At 47.7% G+C, this 20,983-nt stretch overlaps 1 protein-coding gene across 1 annotated transcript in view; it reads left to right on the forward strand.

Annotated features, from left to right (window-relative positions):
* SMARCC1 (SWI/SNF related, matrix associated, actin dependent regulator of chromatin subfamily c member 1) overlaps positions 1-20,983 on the forward strand; it is a 92,895-nt gene extending 71,912 nt beyond the window's left edge. The window contains exons 25-28 of the mRNA XM_051611004.1: positions 1,681-1,815; positions 5,906-6,164; positions 16,802-16,978; positions 19,065-20,983. Of these exons, the coding sequence (XP_051466964.1) occupies positions 1,681-1,815; positions 5,906-6,164; positions 16,802-16,978; positions 19,065-19,150 (657 nt within the window). The 3' untranslated portion in view covers positions 19,151-20,983. The remainder of the gene's footprint in view (positions 1-1,680; positions 1,816-5,905; positions 6,165-16,801; positions 16,979-19,064) is intronic.

The following is a 20,983-nucleotide window of genomic DNA, read 5'->3' on the forward strand; positions in this document are numbered from 1 at the left end:
AAAATTTCACACATCAAGCAAGGAGCAGTGACTGTTGGCAGGCTCTGTGTGTCAACAAAGGTACTTCTGTCACTCTGATTTTCATAAAAATCCGTTTCTTTTGCTAGATAGTATTAATTGACACTTTATCTTCCAGTTCTGTCATCCATTCAGTTACTTTATTCCACATTGTGCATGAGGGTTTGGTCGGTGCTCAGCTGTGCAGCCTGTTTGAATTTCAGGGTGACGTGCTGTTAGATGAAGCTGGATGGTTCCAGTTCTCTCAAACCTGATTTAAAATTAAACTTAGTGAGAATCCTAAATGGATGTTACCTGGAATCTTGATGGGATGTTACCTGGTTTTACTGAAGACTTGCTCTATTGCTGGGTTGCCAGAGGGGAATGCTGTCATATTGCACAAGGTGTTAGTGATGGAGACAACAGCATCTGTTTTTGAGAAATTCTGTTTATAATTTGGATTACCAGGGAGTTTTATAAAGCTTCCTTTCTCCAGCTCAGGATTTCTCCCAGTTCTGAGCCAAGGTTTGGGGCACAGTTGCTAAATATGAGTCTCTGTTTGCAGCCTGAGCTGGATGAGATCCAGCTTTTTCTTTTTTTATCCCTCCTTCACCTCAGCCCTCACCTTTCCCTTCTCAGAAGCCAACCCTCCTTGCCCCTCAGCCCTGGGCTGTGTCAGGGGGACTTGGCTTGCAGACGATGGTTGGGAAAACATCCTTTGGCTGTTAACACAGCAAGTCCCAAGCAGTGCACCTGATGGCTGTTGTATTTTGAATGTATTTTCATCTTGAACAGCAGACTGTGAACAAAAGCTGGTAGAAGGCATCATTAACATGCATTTCACACTTGGAGAACGAAACACTTTTATAGGCTGCCTCATCTGTCACATATATGCATATATTTATATATATCTTGTGTCACTTATGTGTGTCTGTGTAAATGGGGTGAAGCTAAAGCGTTATAAAGAACCTACTTGCCTTTTTCTGCTCCTGGCTTTTGCAGTTTAAATACAGCTTTGCCTTCAGCATTCTTCCTCAACAGGAATACTGTGCAACCTGGTTATAAAGGGAAACTGGAAATTATTTTATTTAACATTTTCTTCTAATACCTGTGTAGAGATTTCTCTCCCTAGCCCCAGGTGGAAGTGCTGGAGGTTGAGAGGTCTGATGCTGCAGGTAATGGGAAGATGCTTAACTAGACACATGGCTTCTCATTGACTTGAGCACAAAAGTACTTGAATAGCAGAGGCCTGCAGGAGTCCCCTTGCTGCTTGGGTGGGTCATTCGAGGTGAAGCCTCCTGTGTGTGTTTGGTGAAAGCTTTTTGGGTGACCCACAGCTGACTGGGGGACATGTCCCCTTGCTGCCTCATTTGCATTTCCACTGAAAGTGCTCTCTGTTGCACAGCTTCAGGTGGCTTGGAGGCAAAGCTGGGTTGCTGATGAGAGCTGAGCATCCACAATACCTCGTGTATTAAACTTGACACCTATCTATGTCATTAAAAAGCTCAATAATTGTCCTAGGGCTCCGTTTCTGAGCTTAAGATGGGTAATCTAATGCTCTGTTTTCTGTCCAGAAGTGGAATAGGATGGCTGAAGCAAGATGCAGGCATTATTTGTTGCCTTAGAGCACTTCATTTTGTGAAATGTTTGTGAAGCAAAAACCTGTGCTTGTTTTATCCTCAGCACCTGGCAGCAGTGGAAGAAAGGAAGATCAAGTCCCTGGTTGCCCTTCTGGTGGAAACACAGATGAAGAAGCTGGAGATAAAACTTCGCCATTTTGAGGAGCTGGAAACCATTATGGACAGAGAGAAAGAGGCAGTAAGTAGGGGTGAACTACTCTGGAATTAATCAGTCGCTGCCAAGGTCTACTTTTGCAAACAGCTGGAAAACTTGCAACTTCAGCTGTTCCTCACCTTATGCAGGTCTCTCTGCCTCAGATTGAATTCATAATGACCCCCTACAGTTGTCTGAGCTCTCTCCTCTCTCCAGATCTTCCCTTTACCATAAGCAGCAAACTGGTAATATCCTAGATTTGCTTCCTAATCCTTTCTCCTGTCGTCTAAGCATGCATGTGGAATTTGTCCTGAGCCTTTATGTGGACCTTACCAGATGAGTGATACCTGATGTACAGATTGCTTTTCCATGTAGAGAGTGATACAGATGGAAACCTTTCTTCCCTCAGAGAAGGGAAACCAACTCTGGCTCCCTTTCCTTCCTGACCCAGTTTAGACTGGAGATTTGGGTTTAAGCCTGTAGTTCAGGTTTTTTTTGGAGGGCATTCTCAGTAGCTCTTGGCAGAATCCTTAAAGTGAAAGGCAGTAGCAGAAGGATACGTGCTCAGGAGTAACAGCTTCTCCTTTTGGGGTGATGGTGGGTTTGCCTGAGCTGGAGAGGACAACAGCAGTTTCAAGAGGAGGAGGTGGGAAAAGGTGATTGCTTTTAGGGACCAGAAAAGTATCAAAAAAGAGCAAAGCTGAATTGACAAATGCAACGATGAAGTGTGGTTGAGGAGGAGGAGCTGGGCAAGCCAAACGAGAAGGTGGTTAGTTCCTGTCCTCAGTCTAGGGAGGCTGTAAGCCAGAACGTGGGTTTTGGTTGTGATCTAGCCAGCTGCAGAAGGTAGTGACACTAAGAGAGCACATACACACCTTACTGGAGACTGGTGTATCCCTGAAATCAGTGTTTAATGTGGAAGAGATCATAGAATGGTGAGGTTGAAAGGGACCTTAAAGATCATCAGGTTCCAACCTCCTTGCATGGGCAGGGACACCTCCCACCATTCCAGGTTGCTCCAAGCCCCATCCAACCTGCCCTTCAACACTGCCAGGGATGGGGCAGCCACAGCTTCCCTGGGCAACCTGGGCCAGGCTCTCCCCACCCTCACAGCCCAGAATTTCTCCCTCACATCTCATCTCCAGCTCCCTCTGCCAGCTGGAAACCCTTCCCCCTGCTCCCATCCCTCCCTGCCCTTGTCCCAAGCCCCTCCCCAGCTTTCCTGGAGCCCCTTCAGGCACTGGAAGGTGCTCTCAGGTCTCCCTGGAGCCTTCTCTTCTCCAGGCTGAACACCCCAACTCTCCCAGCCTGTCTCCAGAGCAGAGCTGCTCCAGCTCTCCCATCATCTTCATTGCTAGTTTAAGCATTAATTGTGAGCTGTTCTTTCCTACACAGTGCAACAGGCTTTGGAGAAGCCATTTCTCTCCAGCTACTGTAAAGATAACCCAGAACTTCCATTTTTATCAGAGTGGTCATTTTAAATTCTTTTTCTGTTGTGTAGCTGCCTCATTTCTGTCACTGGGCAGTTACTCTGGCTGTGTTGAAGGTCCTGACTTGTAATTCGAGGGATTTTCACTTTTAACCTGCCAGGTGAATTTACTGGAATTTCCATCCTCACTTTGGCATTAATCACATTGATAGAGTTTGACAAATTGTCGTTCTTTTGTTGTAGCAGGATGACAGCAAGAATTCCTAGATTGCTCAGCATCCTCAGCCATTTCAGTGAGGAGTTTGCCTCTGACACTGATTGGCAGCTCAAGAAATGGGCCTAACTATTTTGAAAAGATTCTGTAGATTTCTTTCTTTGGGGGATATATTCCATTAGTGACAGGTTGGGTTGGGTGGGGTTTTTTTTTCCATTTTGAGGCATATGACATTTTTTAAATGTGCATACGAATTTTTCCCTTGGCTTTCTGGTAGTTAAATTCAGCCTTTTCACCTGTCACTGTAGATACTTAGTGGAATAATTAAAGCAAAAAAAAATCCCTGAGTGCCTTTGCACACTCTGGATGTGTTATTTGCTGTGCTGGCTTTTTTTTTTCTCCTTGTAGTAAAGGTGAGGTGACTGTGAATGTTGAAAGAAATCTGTGCTGCAGGCTGGAGGGTGTTAGATTTTAGGCAAAACACATTTCCTTCAGTGTTTGAACTGGAGTAATTCCAGTGCTGCCAACTCTGTGTGTAACCAGGGATCCTGTTGGTAGGAGCTTTGTTGACCCAGAATTTCTAACAGCACATGAATGCTTTCTTTGCCATTTCTGTCTGGAGAGGAGTTCCTGCTGCAGAGAGGACTGTGGCACAATGGTGGTTGTTGTATGAGGAGGCATGAAGGTTGGAAGGAACCCTGAAGATCACCAGGTTCCAACCTCCCTGCCATGAGCAGGGACACCTCCCACTAGTCCCTGCTAACTGTGGATCACTTTGGAATGGTGCACAGTGTTGCAAAGGTGAAGATGGTCCAGAGTGTAGTGCTCATGTGTGCAAACCTAGAGACTGGGCTGGTTGCAAGGGTCAGGTTTTGCAGGGAGCTGGTGTGGCAGGCAGGAATGCTGACCTGCACTGGGCTGCCTCCCTGCTGCCTGACACCCACTGCAGCTCTGAGTCTGCAGAGCTGAAGAGCAAATGCTGTTTCCTGATAGACTGCCTGCTGGAAAACGTTGCTGCCAGTTGTCTTCATGCTGCTCTGGGGCTGCAGCAGTAGGTTGTGTCCATAAACCTGCTCCTGAAATACAAAACCTAGCACAGAACCAGGTTTTGGGGTCTCAGCATCAATTTTAAGACCAGCTTGTGTTGTAACTTGTGCTTCTGTCCGACTGGCTTTTCTCATGCTGAGGGGAGAGGCTGTGCAGCTGGGAAGTCTCCACTGCTTTTCCAAAGTACCAGGTGTGTTTTCAGGCACTGGTGCTGTTTAGGGATGATTGTAAAGACGACTTTTTGTTTTTTTAACTCTAGCAGGATAGGTTGCCATAAAGAAAGCACAGCTGGAATACAAAGGACCATAAAAAGAGTATAAAAAGTCTGGTGTAGCCATCCCTCTTGCCTAAGCCTTTGTTTCGGGTCATTTGCAGTGATTCCTCCTTGAATTGCCTGCCACCTCCTGAAGCTGTTTCCACACATGCACAATTGCACCATTGGTGTACGTGTCTCTTCGTTTTACCAAGCTCTTCCCACTAATGTATGAGATTGGTCAAGGAAAAAAGAGTCATGGCAGCATGAATAATCACATTGTAGTCCTTACATGCTTGAAAACCAGCCCCCAACAAGGAGGATGTATTATTCATGAGGCTCTGGCCCCATCTGGTTCTGTTGGTGAATGTGTGCTCTGTGTTATTCTGGTTTTGTCCATGCTTGGTCAGCAAAGTGCTAACAAAGTCCTGATGGAGCTTGGGGATTTTTGGGAACTTCTACAAGGTGGAAGTCTCCTTGGCAACCTGCTTCCCAGATAAATTATGGAGTGTATCTTAAAAAAACTCATTAAATATTTGTAAACTAGTCACACACATCCATGTGTCCAATTGTTAAGAATCATAGATGTAGAAATGAGTTACAATTTCTTAAGTCAAATTACACTTCCTTCCATGACAATCATCAGTCCTATAAATGCCCAAAAGTCAGAAGTATTTTCTGTAGCTTCTTTGTCTTTTCACTTTGGGGTTGCTTGCTAAATTACATGAGGTTTTTTACATAATGCTCTTCTTAATAGTTCAGATCATTGCTGGCTGGTCATGATGGGTCCTACAGTTAAAGGGAAGGAGACCACTGAGCTGGTGCTGTTGCACACGTTCTGCTTTGGTCTCTCCCTAGAAAATCTCCTTAGATTCCTGTTCCCCTTGTTCCAACATTCAGAAGATGGAGGGAAAAACACAGTTTCTTTTAGAATTGTGTTTCAGGCTGAATGCTCTGCACAGTACTCACTGAGTGATGTTGTTTGTGTTACCCAGAGATTCTTTAGGAGAAAAGAAGGTGAATTCATCTGTTCCAGCTGGAAAATGACCTGGACACTTCACCAAAACCTGCAGTAAATCAGACAGATCTGTGTCAGCAGGGTGGACGTTTGATTTGCAGAAACACGTTTAAAATGTGTAATTCATAACTATGTCCCTTGCCTTTTCCCCCCCCCCCTCTGTTTTTGACCCAGTTGGAGCAGCAGAGGCAACAGTTGCTGACGGAACGCCAGAATTTTCACATGGAGCAGCTGAAGTACGCGGAGCTGAGGGCACGTCAGCAAATGGAGCAGCAGCACAGCCAGAACCCCCAGCAGCCTCACCAGCACCCCGGGGGGCCTGGCATCAACCCCCTGGGGGCACCAGCACATCCAGGCTTACTGCCCCACCAGCAGCCCCCACCCTACCCCATGATGCACCACCAGATGCCACCGCCTCACCCACCACAGCCCGGTAAGAGGCAGGAGGAGAAAATGCCCTGATGTTAATCACTGTTGGTAACAGTAAAAGCAGAGGGAGAGTCACTGCCAGGTGGAACTGCAGGTGTAACAGGTGGTCTGTGTTGTGTGTTGGTTTATAACAGTGCTGCTTACAAAACAGAAACACAGTTGGCTGGAAAGAGGAGCTCTGCTTGTAATAGAGCTTCAATTTACAGCTTCTGGTCCTGTACCAGAAAGGCAGATGGAGTCTGGAGAGATGTCTTATCAATGTGGATCAATACCCAAAAGGAGGGAATGAAAGAGGGAGCTGGGCTCTTCATAGAAGCATTGGATCCCAGACTGGTTTGGGTTGGGAAGGACCTTAAAAATCATCCAGTCCCACCCCCTGCATGGGCAGGGCCACCTCCCACCAGACCAGGTTGCTCCAAGCCCCATCCATCCTGCCCTTCAACACTGCCAGGAGAGCAGCTTTTATCCATTTTTAACTGCTTGACCAGAAACCATTCTAAAAAGACACAGTCACTTATTAGCTGGAAATATTTTGGAAGATCTTGTATAGGTTGTTGCTGAAGGAGCTGAAATGTTGGGGGTGTTGATCAAAAATGGGATGTGGCAAGAGAAGGGCTGCAGGAGCTTGAGTTTTCATCTTGGGAAGGGACCCGTGTTAAGTGTATGGTTTGGAAAAGAGTAGAATTGCTTAGTAAACCAGCAGGGTTTGCAGAAGAGCATGAAAGTAGAAGGCATCTAATCCAACTGTGTGTATCTCCACAGTAGTAAAACTTGGTGGAAGCAAGAGATGCAGAGTACTGCTCATTGGAGAGGAAGGGAGGAGCTGGAGGTCTTGTGATATGAGTGCTGAAGCTCACTGTCATTTTAAGAGTCCAGAGCTAGATCCATGATGCACGTGTGGGTGAAAAATTAATGCTGATACAGTCTGGGGAGCTGCTTTGCTGAATTGTAATTGGGAGTGTGGTAAGATGGGATCTGGTTTTTAGATTCAAATAGTATTTTAGCTCAATCTGTCTGTGTCTGTATTGACAAGGTCTGTTCACAGCAGAATGGGAAACACTCTGTAGGCTGGAGAAATGGCCAAAACAGATGAAAGGGGGAAATCATTGCATGTCATTAGACTGGCTGTTATTTACAAGCTGCTCTTGAGACTGGAAATGTAACAAGATGAAGTGCATTGCTGTGTTCATGGGGGGACTAATGGAACTTGATTTCTAACACACCCACAGCCTTGGTTCCCATAATTCTTATGACTTCAGCCCCACCATCAGCAGCCAGGCCCTCTGTGTCCCCAGTGATCCCTTCTAGGGTGCACTGGTGGGAGTGCAGGACAGTGTTAATTACTCAGTACATCTCTTTTTCAAATTCAATTAAAGTTGGTCAATAGTTTGACTTTTCCACCACCACCACCCCTCCTGCTAGAGGCTGGCAAACTGAGGGGTGAGGCTCAGCACTTCCTGAAGCATCTGGTGCTGCCTCATGCCACACAGAGACAGGACCCAGGGTCATGCCTTTTATAATCTGACAGTTTGATATTTTGTGAAGGGGAGAATTCAGAGTCTCTTTGAGAGTTTGAATGCAAACCCCTCTGCTTCATCCACCGTAGCCCAACTGATCTTGCCTAGCTAATCTCTTTTCCTCAGGCACTCCAGTGGAAGTTTGTTAGAAAGGCTTGGGAAGTCCACAAGTGCCAGAGCTCCTTGGCTTCACAGTTTGGAGTTTTGTATAACCTGAGGGCACAGGGAAAAAGTGGGAAAGTTCAGTGTTTCCTGAGTGAGTTCAACAGACTCTGAGCCTGCCTGGGGCTGTGTGTAAACAGTAGCAGGGAGGCTTCAGTCCCCAGGGGCAGTGACTCACCAATTGACCTCCTTTTCTGTTCAGGTAGTTCAGGGTTCCCAGAATTTGACTTTCCCCCAGAAATCAGCACATCATCACAGGGGGAATCTCTGCTGGAAAGTTCTGTGTTGAGCAGCAGATGTGAAGTTAGTGTCTCCAGAGATCTCCATGGCACACTGAGGCAGGCAGCAGTTGTCTGTGGTGTGCACACCCCCCACGTAATTATATATGCTAAAAAATAATCCCTTATCACTTAAAATCCTTACAGCTCCTTGTTATGGTAATCCTTATTGTAACAAGGCTTCTGTAGGGGAACCTGCAGAAGGATCTTTCGTTTATTTAGGTTGCCCAGAGAAGCTGTGGCTGCCCCATCCCTGGCAGTGTTGAAGGGCAGGTTGGATGGGGCTTGGAGCAGCCTGGGCTGGTGGGAAGTGTCCCTGCCCATGCAGGGGGTGGAACTGGATGGGCTTTTAGGTTCCTTCCCACCCAAACAGGCTGGGATTCTGTTATCACATTGTGTTGAATCTGTGATAAATACTAGAGTAATTCTATCATATCTTATGTATTTTTCTTCACATTTTTAGGTCATTTATAGTGTGTTTATTGGGCATTTATGTCTTGGAGCTTTGATAGTCCATTATTGGCATGTCAGACCTGTACACCTCTAGAGCAGCAGCAATTTTTGCAGTTTGATTACCGATTCAGAATCCTTTGAAACAAGCTCTTGAAGTTCACCTTGGTGTTCACACATCTCCATGTGCCCTCACTGTGTGCCTGCTCGGGAGTCTCCTGCAGTCTTGGTGGAGATGCCAACATGTGGAGCGTGTGAGGAGGTGAATTTCTGCTAGGGAGGGCTGAGCTACACTTGCAGAAGAAAACTGGAAGCTCTTTTTTGCTGCTCTTAGTCCTGTAGATGAAGCTCTGGCTTGATGTGCTTTTGTAAGAAGGAGGAGCTGCTTTCTTATCCAAGTTCTTAGCTTCTCCCCGGTGACAACCTGCTGACCCTGAGGTGGCCAGTTCCAAGAAACCTCAGTGATAAATACCACGGTGTAATTCCTGATTGGGGTGGAAGGAGATTCTTGGAGTCATAGAGAAGTGTCTTCCTGCTGGTCTGTCTGACAGCTCCTCGGGAGGAGCTGAGCAATTCAGTTTGCAGTTAAGAAAAACCCCAAACCAACCCAGCAGTAAGTGAGAAGCACCAGTGGGCAACCTTCCAACACAGCCCCGAGGGGAAGCTGGAGATGGAAATACCCTGCACAATTTCCTGCTCAGCTGCCTGGTTTTAACTCCAGACTTTACCTTGGTTCTCACTGATGTTTTCAAACAGGTTTCTGACCTTAATAGTGACTGAAAGTGTAACTGTTGGCTCAGTAGACCGTGAACAAAATGCTAAGTCTGATGTCTTTAAAGTGATTGATGAAAGCTGAAGAGATGGTAGGAAACAAGAGTGATGAAAGGATCTGAAAAGGCATTTATAAATGGAAGGGGAGAAAAAGAAGTTCCTACTCCCTGCTTCTCTGCATCCAGAGACAGAAGCAGTTAAGCCAGATCTCTTAACTGAAAGTTAATGGTGAAGGTCTTTCCAGAAAAATGTTGTTTAGCTGCACTGTCAGGCTCTGGATGCACTTGGAGAACATGGTCCGAGTGGGTCAAGGAAAAGAGGGGTCAGTGGAGGGTCAGTCTGGGCAGAGCTGGTGAACATCTCCAGCCCAGGGTCAGCCTTTGCAGTGAGCCACTTTTCATCAGCATGGCCACGTCTGGTTCTGCTGGACTGCAGCATTCTTTGGGATGTGCTGAAGAGCTGAAATGAGTCCAGAGACCAGTGCCCACAAGCAGTTTTGGGGAGAGAGAAAGTGGATCCAGCAGAGCTCCTCCAGAGAGGAGAGCTCCTGGAGAATCCTCCTTCAAGCAGAAAGTGTCCAGTGCACACTACACATCACACAGCAGGGAGGCTTCCAAAAAGGATTTGCTTCTTCTCCCATGGCTGTTCTTTCTGGGTCTTTTTGCTGGTTGTAGCAAGCAGCAAGGCTGGGTGGTTATAAAGCTTTGAGTTTAACCACCTGAAATGGAAATTTGGGTTTAAACAACCTGTCTTCTGGGCTGCATCAAAAAGGCATGGCCAGCAAATCAAGGGGGGTGATTCCAATTTCACCATGCAAAGCTCTGCCTTGTAACTAGAACAGGGAAGAAAATTCCCAGTGTCTTCCTGTGTCACCAGCCTTGCTGCTGGTTGGATCATTTGAAGCACATTATTGATTTCTTTGTTCACTGTTCTGGTTATCTGTGAAATGCTAAGTGCCCTGCTGGAGTGATACTGGTGGTGTGTAATGTGAGAAGCTCCCTGATATTCTTTTGGGAATAGAGAGAGATGTATTAATAGCTGGTATTAATTAACTCTTCCCTCCAAAGGGGAATTTTCAGTGAGTAAATAATTTCTGACCCAAAGCAGAAATGGAATGCGGTCAGGATGTGTTTCCACTATGGCTGGATGAGTAACTTTAACAGCCTTTTCCCCCCAGTCTGTTTTGCATCATTTTCTGTTGGTGGTTGAGCTGTTCCAGAGAAAGCTTCACAAGTGCCCCTGGGCTGGTGGATTTTCAGGGAAGTGTTGTGCGTTTCATTATTTAAAACTCGTGGCTTGAAATGGAGGTACTGGGTTAACTTTGCTATTGGACCGGTGGCAGTTCCAGGGTTTTTTGGTGTGTATAAGGATTTTGGATTTCCCTTCCTTTGGGTTAATGTTTTCTAAGAACTGTCAGTGCTTCCTTTTTATCCAGGGCACGTTCTGACGTGCTGGCAGGAGACGTGCAGGGACAAGTCAGACAAAAGGCTGGTAAATGGGTTTGCAGTGTTGGTCCACAGTGCCATAATGTGTGTAGTTGTGGATCTGCAAGGTGTTGGTGATACAGAAACATCAAGGCCACATTGGGTGCCCTCAGTATATCCTTGACTATTTGAAAACCTGCCTGGGGACGAGGCATCCTGGGGCTGGAACACAAAATAAGAGCCAACCAGGGAGCAGTGATTCCTCTGAGGGTGCTGGAGGATATTTTGGTGCCTCCACTGTACAGTCATCTTAACATCTGCAGAGCTGCTCCAGCAAGTTTGAGCTGCTCCTGACTCCTTACCAGAATGTATTGTTGGAAGGTGCATTAATATTTGAAGGTTACTGGTGCTCCCCTGCAGCATAGTTGTCCTTCCTGGTGTGACACAACTTCTCAACAAAGGATCTTCCATCACACGTGCTTTGTAGAAAAATAATGGTGAGTCCTCAGCCATGGATGTCAGAGCCTGGCAGGGTGCAGCTCAGCGCTGCGATGCTGCTGCCTCCATCCTCAGCAGAAATGCAGGATGCCAGTGAAGTGGAAATGCTGCCTCTCCCCCGAGAGGCGATGCTAAATGAGTTCTCGTGGTTAATTATTCACAGTTCTTGGCTCTGGGACTGTCTGCTGCAGTACGTGTTGCGGAGGACGTGCAGAGGAGAGGACGTGTCAGGGAGGGTGGCCAGAGGTACAGATTCCTGCTTCTTCCAAAAATTGTTCCTGGTGGGAGGGAGCTCATCTTGCAGTGCATTCCCAGGAGTGATTCTCTGCTTCTTCCCATCCCAGGACTGTGAAATAACACAGTAGTAGGAGAATGAGATTCCAGCACAGCAGCTCCCCTCCAGAGAGCAGAGGAATGCTGGAGTGCAGCCAGCTTTTCCCCCTGCTCCAAAGTCCCATCTGCCAAAGGAGGGACTCCCTGCACATCGTGCTGCCAGCGTTTCCAGGTTTTCCTTGGAATGGTGAACAGGGAGAGGAGGTGTGCAGGAGGGGCTGAGCTGGCTCCAAGCTTTGAGCATCACGCTCCGGCGGCTGCTGCAGCGAAACAAAAACACTGAATCTGTTTCCCACTCCAGTGCCCCTCAAGTGGCTGATTTAATAGAGGTGGAGGCGTATTTAGTAAAGATAAATACCTTGGAGATCCTTTAAAAATCATTCCTCATCCATGTCACTGGAATGTGGCTCGGCAGTGGCAGGTTGCTAGTAGTGGAATGCTTCAGAGCACGTGTCGGGAAATGTCTACAACCTCACACGTGTAAGGGTTTTTTTTTTAGTCTGCTAAATCTCATTTTATTGAACCTTTTGGCTTTATCTCTTCCTGCGTCTGCTGCTTTTAAGCTCTGCCCCTTATGTAGGTCACACTTCCACATTTTATGCTTGAGCTGCTGTCTTGAAGCAGTATCCCTTGTAAAAGGAAAGAAATGTATCATCTCTATAGAAATAGGGCTTCATTTTTTTGTCACAGTAGTAGGAGCAATTTTCCCTTGCTTAAATCCCACTTTGCTTGGGTGTTGCTTGATTACTGCTCAACTTGAGCATTTTGAACTTGAGCCTGTGATAGGATTGTTCCTCCACAAGCACCTTAAGCTACTTGTAAGATAAAATTTGTACATTCCATGTCAGGAAGGCAAAAAAATGGACAGCCAGCCCTGTGCTCAAACTGAGGAGCAGCTCAGCTTCTGGGGGTCTTCAGAAAAAGTGAAGTGCCACTTACTGTTAAATCTCCATGATTTGAAAGTGGGGGGGGGGGAAGCTCTCCAGACTCCTTGGTCCAGGTAGGAGGGTGCTTCCCCCCTAGCATCATTATGAGATTTGTAGTAATGAACACTTGGAATTGATGAAGAAACAACATTTCAAAGTTGATTTAATTTCTGTTTAGTGGTTGATTTTTAATGTGAAACATTGCCCTTGAATCTTGGCATTCCTGTGGGTTTCACAGCCTTTCTCTCCACATCTTGCTCAGCATTAGAGATGAGACCTCATGTGAAGCCACTCAGCGTGTAGTAAGGCTGATCCAGCTTCATGTGTTTCAGAAGAGGTTTTTTTTAATATTAATCACTTCATTAGTGCAGAGGGAATCCTGTAGGCATGTGGTGTTGGAAGGAAGATGCCCAGATTACGCTTGGAGAGGCTGAGGCTCCTGTCAGGAGGCAGCTCCCAGGCTGGGGATTTCTCAGTTCCCAGCTTTCCTGGTCTTCTGAGATCTGCATTTTCCCAGTTTTTACATTTTTATTTCCAAATCAATCTTAATTTTGCCAGTGAATAACACCCCTCATAGTTGTATCTTTGCTATCCCTTTGCTACAAGGCCCTCTGTTTCTTTGGGCCTTATTTTGTCTCCAGTTTCTTGGCCAAGTTCAGCTCCTGTCCCCAGCATCTCGAGTTGCCTTCTGTCTGCCTTTGCTTCTGAGCTGCAATTCTTTGGGTGTTTTTTGGGGCTTAAAAAAAGAGGGTTTCATTCAAAATCTACTCAAGCCAGAGTTCTCTAGGGCATGAGAGCAAAAATACTAATGCTCTATTCTCCAGCAAATGGGACTTCTCAGGAGCAGGTCGCAAGTCTGTCTCCTGGGTCAGTCCCCTTGGGCATGTAATAAGCTGTCCTCTCTTCCCCCATGCAGACTTGCTCCCTGATGGGCATTATTTGTTTGCCAGAGTCTCTACACTAAGTCCACTTTTCTATTAAATATCATTTCAAGTTCACTAGAAGACTTTAAACTGACCAGGAACATGCAGCTTATCAGGACAGTGAGGCAGGTGCTCAGATCCCCTCCTTGCCTTGGCAACAAAAGGGACCTGCAGGGATCTCTCTCTTGTTGTGGGCTCTGAGGAACAGTCTGTGTTTGCAGAAGCAGCTGCTGAAGATAAAAGCTGCTCTTGGTATTTTCTTGCACAGGTAAATGGAGAAGAATGTCAATTTTCCCTGGAAAGTAACTCCCTTGAGTTGAAGATGTGAGGACGTTGCCCCTGTGCAGCCGCCTGCTCCAACGGGCTGTGCTTCCGAGCAGGTCTGGTCAGGCTGAGCTTGTCCCTACCCCAGCCTGGTTTCTGCCTTCAAGGATGGAGAAGAGCTCCTTGCTTGTTGTCTTCATGCTCTGCTCCTGTTTGAAGCTCCAAGCTGAAGTTTCCTAGGAGCTCAGCACTAGTACAGAACTGATTACAAAGTCTACAAAAAGTCAAGTTTGGACCATTTCAAACCCAACTGTGTTCTGTCTCTTGATGGCACTGATCCTGCAGCTCTTGACCCACTTCTAACACCAGTAGATGACCATGTTGTTAAGTCTCAGCCAAGTCTTTAGGTCTTGGCCATGGCTGGTGGTTGCTTTGGGTGATAATGTTCCTGTGTTGCCTGCCATGCCCTTTCTGCCCACTCCTCATCTTGGAGCAAGTTGGAGCAGAACAGATGCCCAGATGCCAGCAGCAGTAGATTCATGCCTTGTCTGCTGTAATCTCCAGTATGATCTGCTCATCCACCTGAGGGCCAGGTGGCCAGGCTGGAGAGCTCAGCCAGGCTGGAAGAATGGGCTGGCTGAAGCCTTGTGAGATCCAACTTGTTGTAAGGGCACGTAGCGATGGGACAAGGGGGAATGGCTTTAAACTGGAAGAGGAGAAATTTATATTGGACATTAGGAAGACATTTTGGTGTGAGGGTGGTGAGACTGGCCCAAGTTGCCCAGGGAAGCTGTGGCTGCCGCATCCCTGAAGTGTTGAAGGGCAGGTTGGATGGGGCTTGGAGCAACCTGGGCTGGTGGGAGGTGTCCCTGCCCATGGCAGGGGGGTTGGATCTAGAAGATCTTTAAGGTCACTTCCAACCCAGAGTCTGTGATTATCCTGCCCCACCACTCAGCAGTTGTTAGAGCACAGCTGGAACGTGAGAGGTTTCAGCTGGATATAAGGAGGTCAAGCACTGAAACAGGTTGTAGAGGTGTAGAGGGAGGTGGTGGAGTCGCAGTTCCTGGTGCATTTAGGAAAAGCCAAAGACCTGAGCAACCTGCTCTGACCTCAGAGCTGACCCTGCTTTGAGAGGACATTGGACCAGAGACCTCCTGAGGTCCTCTTACAGCAGAGGAGGGGAAGGCACATGGGTCATGCTGAGGAACATCCACCTCGACTTGCCTACAGAAAGGAAACCAGATACTGGAGCTCTTGTGGTGTGTAGGACTTGGTCACCTCGTGTTACTCACAAAGGCACGTCACATAGTTTTAGGAAATGTCCCAAGTTTCCTCCCTCCTTTATGATGCTGAGGATTCCAAGGGGCTTCTTCAAAAAACCTTCATCACCAGAGCAGAAAATACGTTGTTAATGCTGGGGACAAAGGAGAGGATTAGAGGCTCAGATCTGTGCAGCTTTTCTGGTTGGCTGCTGCTCTAACGTGTAGCGATGGAAAGGGCAGGATGTGCCCCGCGGGCACCGAGGAGCGACGGAGCGTGGGGGGGATGCAGCCAGAGTGCTTTGCCTTTGGGAAGGCTTGAGAGAGCTGATGGTTTCTGTAGAGCTTCATAGCAGCTGCTTGCAGGCTCCTGTGATCAAGCAGCATCAGGTTGTCACATGGACCTCTTACTTGCATGGCCAGGAGCTCCAATATTATGTTTTCATGTTTTGATGCTTCAGAGTCCCTGTGGATTTAGGGTGGTTCAGCATATGAAGCAAGTTCATCTACTTGTGTTGTGTTTTTTTTCTTTTTTAACCATTGGTCAGTAGATGTTCCTGCGTGCTTGGAGTGCCCTTCTGCAGAAGGGCAGTGATGGAGAAGGATTTGATATGGTTGGTGGACTTCACCTCTGTGAGAGTGTGGGATGTGACCATCAGGCTGAGTTGTCTGTAGTGTAGGGAGTTTCTAAAGGGCAGGCTTTGCTTTTTGACCACCAGGGTTACTTGAAAGTGCAGATCATTATTCTCCTAGGTCATAAATTCCCAAACAGCAGGGTACAGACCAGCCCACTCTGTCCTCTGAAGCTGCTGCATCTCATGTCCAGGCTGTGCAGGTGGACCCATATTGTCCTACCTCTGACTGGAGGATATTTGCTAAGGGCTGTAACCTGCCTCTTTCAGGCAGCAGCTGCTGAGCTGGTGCAGTCCCCTGACATCCTAGAACGTGGAAGTGACAGATTTCAACCAAATATTCCTAAAAGCTCTTGTTCTGAAGCTGAGCTGAAGGAAGAGTTCCTCATCTTTGTGCCCAAGTATTGAGTCCACCCCCAGTCCAGAGCTCCCACTCCCTTGGCTTTACTCTGGTGTGACAGTGAAACTCTTCCTGTGTTCACAGCCTTTCTTTTTTTGTTCAAAGGTTCTGTCATCCCACTTTGTTCCACATCATTGCCTGGGGCTTGGGGTGGAACAAGCTCTTCTGGAGGAAGTCTTGACGATCCATGTGTAATAGCTGCTTTTCCAACTAAAATACTGTACCTTTATTTAAGTATAGAAAAGTAAATGTAATTGGCTTATGCAAAATAATCTCCTCAAATGAGGTTTTAAAGCATCAATCAGCAAATTGTGGGTGCCTGAAGCAGGGGGATTCCAGTGGTTCCTTTGTGCAGCTGAAACATGAAGGTCTCTTATGGAGCTGATCCATGAGGGAGACCCATTGGAACCCTCCCTCATGTTAGAACAGGGGGGTTTATAGTGGAAATGCCTTTACAGCCCAGTTTTTACCTGTGTGTTTTCAGTTCTCCCATTAAGTGAATCCATTAGGCTCCACAGCTGCTCTTTTTCACCAAGTGCTCTTACTTTGATGCCTTCTTATTCTACTGCAGTTTGTTCCCCGGGCCTTCATTTAGGTGATTATCAAATGCCTTCTTGCTGGGGGTTCAGTAAAATTGTAAAACTCTCTGGGTGTTTCACTACCCTCATAGTAAAGAATTTCTGTTCTACTGTGCATCTGGAAGGTGTTTCTTGATGCTTGGAGAATTAGACTCTGTTTTTCCCTCCTTATCATTTCCATGTTTCACCTGAGTCTCATGATCATGTCTCTCCTCTTCTCTTGCAGGTCAGATGCCAGGACCTGGCTCCATGATCCCTGGACAACCCATGCCAGGCCGGATGATGCCAAGTGTGTCAGCCAACATCCATCCAGCCAGTGGTGGTCCCCCCCCACCTGGCATGTCCCCCATGTCAGGGAATCTCATTGGACCTCGTGTTCCTCTAGCAGCTCCCAACGGCATGTGTAAGTGGATCTGCTGCACAGAACATTTTCATTCCACCTGGGGTGGCTTTTCTGTTGCTTGCCTCATTGCTGCAAAAGTCATTGTGGTTGAAACCCCTTGATCTGCTGCAGGAATAATAGGATCTGTGCACATTGGCAGCCCAAGGCTGGTGCCAGAGGTGTGCTTGAAGCTTTAAGTGCTTCTCTCCCCTCTAGGCATCCAAACGTATATTCCATTGTCCTTTATTTTATTTATAACATCCCTTATTTTATTTATAATGGCACTAAAGCTCTGTGGTCATCATCAAAAACCTCTCTCTGGACTGAGGAAGAATGCACAGTAGAGGTTTGGGAATTAACTGTAGCTGAATCCTTACACAGTAGAGGTGAGAATACCATTCAGCTCAACAATGCCTTCCTGGAAACTGAGCACTGTGAAATTAAGGAGAGGGAGTCCTAATTAGGAGGAAGCAAAAGGTTTAGTGGGAATGTTCCTTACATGGTATTCATACCTCCACCTCCAAAACATGAAGCTGATTTATGCCAGCCAAAAAGCCTGAAGTCAGTAGCCACTGGGGGAACATGATTAGAATGGGGCCAGACTCAGAAACCCCAAGAAAAGCTGGTAGGGCTGGAGTAGGATCCTGGGTCACAGGTTCCTCAAGAAATTTGCCTGTATTAGTTGCAGCCTGGGACAAGCTGCTGCTCTGCTCCAGCACCACATTTAGAGTAACTAGCACCAGATGGGGAGGAATTGTGATCCCTTGTAGTACCTCTCTCAAAAAACACCTGGGAAAACCATCCCATTTTGGCTTCAGGTGAAGGTGTTGCTGAGTGCTGACCCATCGGAGTGAACATGAAAAGCTTCTTTGCTCCTTCTGCTGCTGCTCCAGCTTTCCCTAGTTTTCCTTCCCTTTTTCTGAGCCTCTACCACTGGGAATATCTGATGTCAGGTTGTATTCCTGCTTGCTGTCTTCCCTTACCTTAATTTCTAGGGTTTTTTTCTCTCCCCTACTGAGCAAGTCAGTCATGTTCCATTAGCATCTCCTCTCTGCACAAAAGCTGCCCTTTTGTATCCTTCGTTTCTTTCCTCCCACTTGGTGCATCTGTAAATTTCTCTCCTTTAACCTACATATTCAGAGCTTTTGAGTGCAGGCTCTGGTTGTAGGAGGTGCATTGTTCTATCTACTGTAAATACAAAAGGGCCATCATCAGAAGGTTGGAGCACAGAGCTGGGAGATGAGAAATGCTAGTTCCAGCTCTGGAAGTTGCTTGATGTGAACTTTGCCAGGTTCTGAGCTGTGTGCCTGGCACTCTGCTGTGAGAAACAGGGATGTTATTTTCCTCTGTTGGAGTCCACACAGTGCTTGGTGGTTGAAAAGCTCAATGAAACACTCAGTGAAGCTTCATGTGGAGCTTAAGAGTTGGAGAAGCTGCAACGATGGTCATTTCTGGGGCCAGTCCTTGCTGCTTTCCCCTTGGATGTGTCTTGTGTGGCTTATAGACACCTTGGCCTTGGGTTCCTTCTCCACTGTCAGCCCCACCTGTGCTGGGCACTGGGGAGGGGACACCTGGAATCCTGGGCTCAGGGCTGGGCCCCTCAGGACAAGAAGGACATGGAGGGGCTGGAGCGTGTCCAGGGAAGGGCAAGGGAGCTGGGGAAGGGGCTGGAGCAGCAGTCTGAGCAGGAGCAGCTGAGGGAGCTGGGGGTGTCCAGCCTGGAGCCAAGGAGGCTGAGGGGAGACCTGCTGGCTCTGCAGCTCCTGAGAGGAGGTTGGAGCCAGGGGGGTCGGGCTCTGCTCCCCAGGAACAAGGGATGGGACAAGAGGAACCGGCCTCAAGTTGTGCCAGGGGAGGTTGAGGTTGGATCTGGGGAACAATTCCTTCCTGGCAAGGGTTGTCAGGCCCTGGCCCAGGCTGCCCAGGGCAGGGGGGAGTCCCCATCCCTGGAGGGGTTTCCAAGCCCTGGAGATGGTGCTGAGGGACATGGGGCAGGGGTGGCCTTGGCAGGGCTGGGAGAATGGCTGGACTGAATGATCTTATAGGGCTTTTCCATCCAGAAGGGTTCTGTGGTTCCTGCTCACTGTTTCTCTGCTGTTTTTTGCAGATCCCCCTCCGGCCCAGCCGCCCCCACCAGCAGAAGGGGTGACCCCCCCTCCAGCAGGAGCCCCGCCAGCCTCAGCCGCTCCCTAAGCAGTCCAGGAAGAAGGAACTTCTACAGCAACATAGTGGTGACCAAAAATGAAACTCCTCAGTTACCTTCCGTTCCCTTGGGAGGCTCTTACCTCCCCCTGGCTGTGTCTGTGCACACACCCCCCTGCAAGCACATGTACACACTGCCTGTCTGCCCCCTCCCCACACCGCTGTAACCTTGGCAGCGCTCAGCGTTCCTTTGGGAATTCCTTCCATGAAAGATGCCAGTGGTGCCTCCATGTTGCTGGTGGGGAGTCCTTTACCCTTTGGTCTGCTTGCCTTTCAGCGTGGGCTCGACTCTGGTTTCTTCCATCTTGGTGTTTTGAGCTTTGGGTTCTCCTGGGGAGGGTAAGAAAGCGAAGGCCTTGGCTGAGCTGCTGGAGGCAGCACCTGCTCCAGCTGGGCTGTAATGTTTTGGGTTCTCCAGTTAGAGCAAAGCATCAGGATGGGATCCCAAACCAGTCTTTTGAGCAGAGAAGGAAAACCAGGGCGTGCTGCTGCACAGAAGGTGCAGGAATGCCAGCCCTGTCTGGGTACAGATCCCTGATCATTGAGGACAGCAGCCCCGTCCTGGGGCTGCCTCACTAACTTATTAAGGAGAGCGATCCCGTGCGAACGGGAACGACCCAATTGAACAAACCCCCTCGATGGTAGGAGTTTGGCTCCAGTTTTTACCTTTCTTTTGCCTTTGAAGGTGGTAGTTGAGCCTTCCCTCTGAGTAGTTTGGTCCAGTAGCCCAACTGAGGAATAAAACCATGATTTGTAGTCCCTCTTTTTGGAACATATACTTTTTACTTTTTAAAATGAACAAAACACACAAAAAAATTAAAAAAAAATAATTAAAAAAAAAAAAGTAGATAGAGAAGAAGTGCTAGAGTGTGGGGGTTGGGATGGCTGGGGTGCAAATGCCAGAGCTACCTCCTGGGGGTGGCTGAGGGGGGCAGAGTCAGCAGCTGTGGGATGGGACAACTAGGATGTCAGGGGGTGGTGGGGAAGGGACCAGCTTCAGCCAGCAAAGCTGGGAGCTCTCGTTGAGTGAGACCACCCGACCCCCAGGCTGCCACCATTGCTGGTTTGCTTGTCAGTGGTGACTGCAGAAAGTCCTTTGCTGGTTGTGGTCTGGGTTCTCCACCCTCTTCCTCATGTAAGAGGGTTTGACAGGTCTCCTTGCCAAGGTCTGAAGATTGCTTGCTTAATTAAAGAGCAGCTTTGCTGACCCAGGGCGAGATGGTGGTCAAGGCTTGACCCAGGAGACATCTCCCAAAGAATCTGAAACCCACAGAACCACTTAGACCATTAAAAAAAAAAAAAAGTACTTTGAAAAGCACTCAGGTGATTGTCTCAATGATGGGAATGGTTGAACTTCCCACGTCCCATGAGTGTGGAGTTACCATTTCTGGGCTGCCTTGGTACCTCCAGTGCGTAGGATCAATGCTTTCCACCATGGAGCTTGGAGAACCCACAGTGCCTACAGCAGAGGTCAGGGCCTGCCTGCCTTCTGCCTCCCACCAAGGAACTTCTCCCCCCATGGTCCCTTTCCCTCCAGGATCTTTGGGGTGAGCACGGGATTTTTCTGGTTTAGAAATAACCTCAGGTTGTTTTTAGTGTGATCAACTTCAGATCTACAGGATCCAGATGGAGACTTATTTTTTACTGTACTAGGGGTGATCCTACAGAGCACCTGGATTCTTGACACCGTCGTGTTTCTCTAGAAACAAAACATGTGCTGACTTTTTCATCTGATCCTCTGTACAGGCCCCAGTTTTATTCCTGCAGCACAGCCACCCAATTTTGTGAAATTAATAATAATAAAAAAGTGGTTTTTGTACAAAC

This window comes from Apus apus, chromosome 2 (genome assembly GCF_020740795.1).
Source record: "Apus apus isolate bApuApu2 chromosome 2, bApuApu2.pri.cur, whole genome shotgun sequence".
Lineage (NCBI taxonomy): Eukaryota > Metazoa > Chordata > Aves > Apodiformes > Apodidae > Apus > Apus apus.